This window comes from Phocoena sinus, chromosome 3, assembly GCF_008692025.1.
Source record: "Phocoena sinus isolate mPhoSin1 chromosome 3, mPhoSin1.pri, whole genome shotgun sequence".
Taxonomy (NCBI): Eukaryota; Metazoa; Chordata; class Mammalia; order Artiodactyla; family Phocoenidae; genus Phocoena; species Phocoena sinus.
In genome coordinates, this window is record NC_045765.1 from 37,150,746 (window position 1) to 37,159,813 (window position 9,068).

The 9,068-nt window shown below is 41.6% G+C and overlaps 1 protein-coding gene across 4 annotated transcripts in view; it reads left to right on the forward strand.

The window, feature by feature from the left end:
• The window catches only part of RNF145 (ring finger protein 145), a 70,271-nt gene extending 61,725 nt beyond the window's left edge, over positions 1-8,546 (forward strand). For 2 of the 4 annotated variants that reach the window (XM_032625855.1, XM_032625854.1), the window contains one exon: positions 1,983-3,603. In XM_032625855.1, the coding sequence (XP_032481746.1) occupies positions 1,983-2,366 (384 nt within the window). In that variant the 3' untranslated portion in view covers positions 2,367-3,603. Of the gene's footprint in view, positions 1-1,982; positions 3,606-8,029 lie in introns of those variants that run through there. The other 2 variants (XM_032625853.1, XM_032625852.1) reach the window with 2 other exon arrangements.
• Positions 8,547-9,068: the final 522 nt, after the last annotated feature.

Consider the following 9,068-nt stretch of genomic DNA (forward strand, 5'->3'; position numbering starts at 1 on the left):
CTCCTGAATATACACACATACACACACACACACACACACACACACACACGTGTACTATCAAATACATACTATCATTCAGGAGTCAGCAACTTCTGAAAAGTGGTGTGCCAAGATTCTGACTCTTTCCTTCTGGTATTTCCAGGGTAGGGAGTAAACGTTCATTCACTTGGCGTAGGTGGAGAGAGTATGCGCTTCCCTGTGGGCTGAGGTATATCTGAGGTGGATGCAGCCTCTGTGTGGAAGTGGGGGGCAGGAGATATGGCAGAGGCACCCAGTTGGTGTACATTATGGTTGGCCTCCCTGGCATCTTTGGCACGTGAGCCCTCAATAGCTGATGACTGCCTTCTAGCAAGAATTGAAAGATAGTATTTAAATCAGCTTGGAAATACAACAGTAACAAACAACAGGCCTAGAGTTTAGTCACCAGTCACCTGTGCAGGAGGGTGATTGAGTAGCAGCTTTTTACAGCTAACTGTACTGTTGGAAGTATGGGCAGAAATTCTGGGCCACAGCCCAAACTGTTCCTTTCAAATCACTCTTAAAAAGTGTGGGCTGGTGGAAAAAAACTATAGATAGTGTCAATGAGTATACAGGAGAGGCACTTGCTCCAAGGCTGCTTTACAGTGCAGATGGGATGTGTATGTGTTTGTGCGTGAAGGCCATCTAGAATAAGAATTTTTCCTAAGAGTAAAATTAAGCTGCCACTGTTTGATTGTTATTAGAGCATACTTTTGGGTACTAGCAAAATAATATTTTCCAGGTTGTTTTTGCATTTGGGGGGATTGAGGAGCAATGTAGATTCCCCGAAAGTTAAGTGGTCATTGTCTTCTTTTGGGTCCTTTGTGCTCGGTAGCCTTGTTGTATGCAGGGCAAAGCATATCCAAGACAGATTTGTGGCACATCAACTGCAGCAGCCTATGTCTAAATATACCATCTCTGGGATTTGAGAGTCCTCTTTTTGTATTTCCTGTTGTCACATCACTTTTTTTGAGGTGCTTGAACTACCTGCTGATATCACACTGAAAATAAAACTCAAATTGCTTACCTTCCTAGCTGGCTGCTCTTCCTTGGATGGCTTTCTGCTTAAAAGTTGACTCCCAGGTGTTACCAGTTCTTGGCAAGGAATTTCTATTATAGCCACAACTCCTTGTTTTGGGACTTTAAACAAAATTAATGGTTGATCAACCAAATGTATGTTGTTACAATTTAAACTTCATATCCCTAGCCTTCCCTCCCCAAATATATCTTACGCAAGGACTACTAGTGCAAAGTATACCATTTCTTATTCCAGTGGTTATTAAACTTAAGTGTGCATTAAAGTCACATGGGTGGCTTGCTTTACCTATGGATTTGTGAATGCCATCTTCAGATATCCAGTAGGTCTGGGGTGGCCCCATAATATGCATGGTTAGCCAGCACTCCAGGTGATTCTGATGCACTTTGAAAAAACACTGGCTTATATCGTGAAAACTGGGATGTACATTGTCCCTAATGAAGTTTCCACTTCCTTGCCAATACCCTGGTGTTATGTGGCTGATTTTGTCTCCTTGCCAATAATCTCATCATGGAATAATGTGTTGAGCTGCGTTGAAGGAAAAAAGTGGAAAAAATCCAATCTTCATCAGATTTCCTGAGGTTATAATTATACTCATGGAGACCCAGTGATCATACTGCTACAGTTTTATAACCTTTGTTTCATACTAAGTCCGAACCCCGTTACGAAGGTCGTTTCTTCCTCATTTTTGGTTTTTACTTCTTTTTAAAAATTGCTTAGCCAGTGGTTCATGTATTATTTGTATAAAAGGGTCTCTGATGGCAAGAAGATTATTACAAAAATATAAAATGAGTTTTATTCTAAGATCTGTGTTGCAAATTTTCTCTGGAGAATTTGTGAGAAAGAAATGTTGGAACTAGAACTCGAGCATAGCAGCAAAGATTTTAGATAATAGACATTTACGAATTATCTTTTTCCCCCATTTTAGGACATGAAATCTGCTGTGATCACACCTTGCAGTCATTTCTTCCACGCAGGCTGTCTCAAGAAGTGGCTGTATGTCCAGGAGACTTGCCCTCTGTGCCACTGCCACCTCAAAAACTCCTCGCAGCTGCCAGGGTTAGGGGCTGACCCGGTTCCACAGCCTCCTGCTGGAGCTGAGCAAAATGTGCTTCAGGAAGGTACTGTACCCCCAGGCCAGGAGCGTCCTCAGGGGACTGGGGTGCAAGAAAGTTCTAGGGACAATGACGAGTGCATTGCCAGAAGATCAGATAGCCAGGAAGGGACTTGTGATCCCAAGGAAACTCCTCTTAGCGCAAAAGATGCAGCACATCCTGTTGAGGTCAGCCTAGAAGAAAAGCAGCAGGAGTAATGCTTTGCTACTCTGGAGGAGAAGTTAACTCCCGATGGAGTTCGTGCCCAGATTTGAGGAGTGAATGTATGAGGTGATTAGGCAGGAAACTTGACATTCCAAGGATCTAATCCAGGAAGTACTCTCAGTGGAGACCACCTGCTTTCATCCCCTTGACTTTGTGGGAGAAATTTTGCAAAGTATGCTAATCAAAATGTATTTATATACCCTATGCTGATGTTTGGTAGAGGTTTGCCAAGAAAATTCAACCTCAGCAACTTCAGAAACGGCCCCTGATTTGTAAGGGATAAATAAAATCAGATTTGAGTGTCTGCAAGGGGCTAAAGAAAGGAGGATAAAGAGCGTGAGGACACCGTGGGAGGAAGCAGGCAGAAGTGGAACTGATACTTCACTTTCTATGGGACAGGACCATTCTTGTTACAGAGTATGAGTGGTGACCAGCCCTTTTCTCTACCCCCTTTTCCCTCAGTTAATTGGAACTCAGTCAGGTGATTATTTGTACAGCACTGAAATGAAATCAAAGACGTAAAAGCATTGATTGTATTCAAAGATTGAAGCACGCTCATACTTCGTATGTGCTTTGGGGGAGGGGGTGGGTGGGCACTTGGGCCTTGCGGGTGCATTCATGTAATCTGAGACTCTTGAACTTTATGATGGAGTCTTCAATATTTTGATGTATATGAAACTTTTGTTAATACATCGTATACTGTGTTGGCTGTGTGAAGTAAACTAAAACTCTAATGAACACTTTGGAGTCCACGTTAGTATAGGAGACCAAAGTGGGAAGGGCTTTAGGGCACTGATAAAGGCCCTAAGTGTACTTTTCAATCCTGTGTAATGTTTAATTCTTGCAACTGAATCAAAACAGTGTTAAATTTTGGCAATATTTGCACTTTGGGAATGAGTACATAACTGTATGATCACACTCTGCAAATGCCACTTTTAAAGCTGTTAATAGACTTTGCACCTTTTCTTTGACAAGGATTTGTCATATTTAAATTTTTACATTCATCATGGCTACAGGTAGAACTGGGGAGGGGGGGAATGTAATTTTTTATGGGAATTTTGATATGAAAAGAAACTAGTCATTTATTTATACAATAGGTTTGGCTCAAAAAGTGTTTTTCAGACTCAGTATTCCTAATGTGGGACGTGACTTTATTTTATTTTTAGTAGCAAATTTGGATGTAGACTGACAGACATAGCTGAATGTCTTAATAAATTTAAATTTGAAGATAACAATGTTTTATTTCTGTGATAATTATTATTGTAAGGTGTCTTAACGAAATTCTGTTCTTAGGAGGTTTTGCTTATCCAGCTGGGCTTCTGATATCTTGATCCCTGTCAAAAAATGCCCTGCAGATGGCAAAACATTTTGATTGAAAAGGATCAGTTCTTTGAAATCTTCTACACCAGTGGTAGCAAACCTAGCTCTGCATCAGAAGTATCTAGGGAACTTTTAAAAAAAATTACGCATTTCTGAACCCCACTTCAGACCTACTGAGTTAGCCTTTGGGGTGCCTGAGAATGTGCATTTCATAACTTCCTGGGTGATTCTATCCAGCTAGCCTGACACCAGCATGATTTTACATTTAGAAAGGAAGTGGCTAGACCAGAATGAATTTCTCCCCAGGTATAGCCGGAAGTTTCTCACCGTCCTTTTGGTGATCCTGGTCAGGCAGAAAACAGCAGATGGCACCCTCTGGTGGTAGTCAGGCTGTTGTCCAAAAACCTAGCAGCAATCTTGGATTTAAAACTGAATTTCAAAAAAAAACAACTGAATTTCAGCCCTTGTGTAAAAGGTACATATTCATATATTAAATGTTTGGTGCCTTGTTTAAAGGAATAAAATTGCATATGAAGTTGAAATTATTTATGGCACAGTGAACTCGGCCATCCTTAAGCACCAAAGGACTGACTCTCTCATATAGACTTCAGGAAAAGTTCTCAGATGTTTTCATAAAACTGTTTCTTTGTCATAGTTTCATATTACAAAACACTTTTTTTAAAATAAATTTATTTTATTTTATTTATTTTTATTTTTGGCTGTGTTGGGTCTTCGTTACTGTGCACGGGCTTTCTCTAGTTGCGGTGAGCGGGGGCTACTCTTGGTTGTGGTGCACGGGCTTCTCATTGTGGTGGCTTCTCTTGTTGCGGAGCACGGGCTCTAGGTGTGTGGGCTTCAGTAGTTGTGGCACACGGGCTCAGTAGTTGTGGCTCGTGGGCCCTAGAGTGAAGGCTCAGTAGTTGTGGCGCACAGGCTTAGTTGCTCCGCGGCACGTGGGATATTCCTGGACCAGGGATGGAACCCGTGTCCCCTGCATTATCAGGTGGATTCTTAACCACTGCGCCACCAAGGAAGCCCCTATGAACCACTTTTTTTTTTTTTTTTTTTTTTGCGGTACGCGGGCCTCTCACTGTTGTGGCCTCTCCCGCTGCAGAGCACAGGCTCCGGACGCGCAGGCTCAGTGGCCATGGCTCACGGGCCCAGCCGCTCCACGGCATGTGGGATCCTTCCGGACCGGGGCACGAACCCATGTCCCCTGCATCGGCAGGCGGACTCTCAACCACTGCGCCACCAGGGAAGCCCTACAGACCACTTTTTAACCTCCTAATAGCACAGAGACCCCAGCCGTACTTAACCAAGTCACATGAGCCTCTCAGCCCAGCAGCCTGGTGGGCAAATAACTCTCTTTATCAGCGCATATCCTTTTGTTTCAGTCAGGAGAGCAAGATTATGTTGTAGTAACAAAACCCCTCAAGATCTCAGTGGCTTCAAAACAAAGGTTTACATCCCACACACTGCATATGTGTCTGTTGGAGAGTGGGTGGGGTGCTGTATTTGGTGCAGGTACTCAGGGATCTAGGCTGTTGTAACAGTCACTGACTTGAACCTTCCTGATGGTCATGGCAAGGGAAAAGGCTCTGGAAGGCTGTCCTCTAGCAGTTACTTGCTCCTCCCAGCAGTGGATGCACCACCCCCGGGCCAGAGCTGTGGTCCCACCCGCACAAGAGGCTGCGGAAGTTCAGTCTTCCACCTGGGCCTGGAAAGAGAATGCATCAGCTGTGCTGATGACTGCCACATCTCAGTGGAAGCACCACTTAATTTTTTATTTACAGGTTATTCAAAATCTGGGAGCACACCTGTGAATGATTGAAAATATACCAGTTGAGCACCTCTGACTTAATTTTTTCCTTGTTCTAATATGCTGGGACAGTAGCACTGTATAATGCCATCTGTATTTCAAATTTCTGTTTTCTGGTCATTTTTTTTTAATAGTATTCAACTCACTGTCAGACTTCTGATTTAAGAAGAAGACATAAAGTTTAACCACCTAGTTTGTACTACTAAAGAGAAAACCAGAAAATTAGATTCAATTTCCCTTCTATGATACTTGATCAAATTAAGTGAGAAAATATCACCTCCCTGTAAGCCCTGTCTGCTTAATGATCTCCACTGTTTTTCAGACAGTGTATACGTATTTTCTGTCATGATCAGTTCCCTCTTAAAAACTTTATCACCTTATGAACTCTGACATCAGAGTTAGTACTGAACAGTTGAAACTGTCATACTCGTTCAACTTATATTTCCACTTTGTGTTGCTTTTCATTTTTTTCATGTAAAACTGTTGTCCTAATGATCTAAATCATGCTATTTGCATAGCATGTCTCTAGAGGTCTGATTTTCCAACACTGAACATGTGGCTCCCTGAAATCCCTCATTAGGGCTTCCATGTTTTCTCTTAAGAACATGCCCTGTTTTCATAAGCCTTTTACATCGGAAACACTCTGCTTTCTCAGAAGGTTTTGACATATGTCAAATTGTAAATTTAATTGGTTAATGGAGAAGGCAAAATTTTGTAGTCTCCGGGTTTAAGTGGGAAGGCTTTTTTCTATGTCTGTGGTAATGGGATAAGAACCTTACAGAGATTTAAGTCTTACTAAATCATGTGCTGATCTTCGGGGGGGGGGGGGGGGAAGCTGTAAAGAACAAGTTTTACATTCCAGTTGCTTCTACTCTGGCTTTCGTATTAAAAATAGAATTTCTCCAGTTTTAGAATTATGGCAAGTTGAAAACAGGAATTATTAGATTTTGATTATTTTTTTAAATGCTATATGATTTAAAAAAATACTTTTCCCTAATTTTTTCAACACATTATTTGGAAAGTAAAGAATTAAAAAACCCAAAAATCACCCGTAATCTCACTTTTGGAGTTAGTCTCTTCAAGATGCTTTTATATTCAGTGATAGCAGAACTACCCCCATTGACAAGCACCCTGCCCACCCAGGGATCTCTTTCACATCTCTTTTTGAAGTCCAGTGCCTGTCATTAGCTTCTGAAATTCAAATACATTCCAAACAATTTTGTAGTTTATCAGTTAAGGCACACCTGTTTCTCCCACCTTTGAAGATAGAGAATACTCTTAAAAACAGGGTTGTATTTGTAGGTAGTACTTACTTAGAAAATAATCAAAAATACTAGGAGCAGTTTATACAATGAGTGATTGTGGCCACTCAGAAAAATACTTTCTTTCCTTCCTCCAGTGGACTAGACGTTCGGTTGCAGTATGGTTGAGAGTAAAAGGTAGGACATGGCCAGTGAAGACAGTAAACCCTGCTATTAACCACACTCCTGGTGTCCTGTTCATCTTACTTAATCTCGCTGACACTGATCTTGGTGTTCTTTTCCTAACCTATTTTTTTATGAATGTTGGCTGTATGACCCTTAATTTTTATTTCTATTCTTAATAGATATAAGCAATTCCTTGCTTTTCTATTGTTTTATATGTTCTAAGGTAAGAGAGAATGGCCTCTGACTAGCTGGAAATAATAATCTCCATGAATGTAGACGAAATTCTGAGTCATTTCTAGATGGAATATTCTATTATTTTCCAAATGACAACTTGCCAAACTGAACTCATCTCTGATGGGCATCAAGCCTGCTAATTTCCTTTGACAATCCTTTATCAGTCCCCTTGTATTTAGGGAAATAGGCAGCAAAAGGGTGAGAGGAGCTTTGAGTAAAGGCAGAAGCTCTGAGTTAATCATTTTTACTCCCTTTCAAGTTGTATGATCCTTGGCCAGCCTTTGTTTTTCTGGGCTTCAACCTCATCTGAAAAAATAATCTTTGAGGTACCATTTTGCTCTTAAGGCTTTGCCCATCTGTATTTTTAATCTTTACCACCGATGGAGTGATGAGCTTTATGTACTTTTTATGTGCTATGCCAAATATTAAACTTAACTAAGTTTCAGTTTACTGCTGTGTTCTCAGTGCCTGGCATAGGGCAGGAGCCCTCTGCATACCTACTGAGTGAACAGAGGGACTTAGTACGTAGCTCCTTGTGTAAACCCCTTAGTTCAAAAATGGCAGAGACTTCTGTTAGTTCTAGAGGCAGAGAGCATAATGTTACGTGTCAGCTGGAAGTAATTTCTGTGAGATAATTTTTGATTATCTAACCGAATTCGGATACAGAACTCAGAACTCGTAAAACAGAACTTAAAAACTTCAGGTATTCAGGTGAAATCTGGGTTGATGAACTTTGCTTTGTTTTGTTGTTGGGCCTCAATGGTGCATTTTTATATGATGTTTGAAGAAATCTTTTTTTTTTTTTTTTTTTTTGTGGTACACGGGCCTCTCACTGTTGTGGCTTCTCCCGTTGCAGAGCACAGGCTCAGTGGCCATGGCTCACGGGCCCAGCTGTTCCGCGGCATGTGGGATCTTCCCGGACCGGGGCACGAACCTGTGTCCCCTGCATCGGCAGGCGGACTCTCAACCACTGCGCCACCAGGGAAGCCCTTAAGAAACCATTTGATTTAGTTGCCAACCATTTAAAAGTTGCAAGACTATACATACAAATTTTCTAGCTTCTTTTGGAAAATTGGAAGAGCTGGCTCCTTGAAGTTACTCATTCCTGCCTGGTGGCAGTTGCCAGGAGTTGAGGTGGGTCTAGGGGGCTTTCTAGTCCACCCCAGATACCCTCCCCACCCCTACCTGCTCTAGAAAATTAGACTGTAGTCATCAAACCCCTCTGTTCACATGAGAGATGCTGTGACTAATGGGCAAGTTTGGCTTCTCATTTAATAAAATCGTATAGTGCAAATATTCTGTATTGATCAAAATGAAAAATATGAGAACCAGAAGCAATGTGGATAAACCTCATTTGCCTTTAATTACATTAGTCATTAAAAAAAAATCAATGACCAAGTGTTTCACTTGAATGTATTTTCAGTTTGGATCTACATCTGAATTTTGCATTGTTGATACCACCAAATTGTTACAGTGTTTCTCCATCTTTTTAAGGCATTGGAAGCAGGTGGAAAGTTTGTGAAAAATACAGGTGCCTGGGCCCACCCTGTAGCTTCTCATTGAGTAGGTTTGGGATGGAGCCTGAGTATTTACCATTTTACAGATTTTGCAGATGATTCTGATTCCGTTGGAAGGTGAGAGTGTTTGATCTGGAACAAATACTCCTGCTCTTTTGGTGAGGGGGGCGGGCAGGAGTCCTTGTTTTTGGAACTACTGCTTTTACGGAAGAAGATTCTTAGAGAAGAAATAGACATGAAGATGTTTGCCTCTGAGGAACACTTGTGGTTAAGGTTTGCAGCTGATGTAACAGTCTACAGGGCTTCTGCAGTGAAGCAGCAAAGCCTGGCTGGCACATCGGTGCAGGTGCACGCATGAGATCTGACCTAGGTTACTGA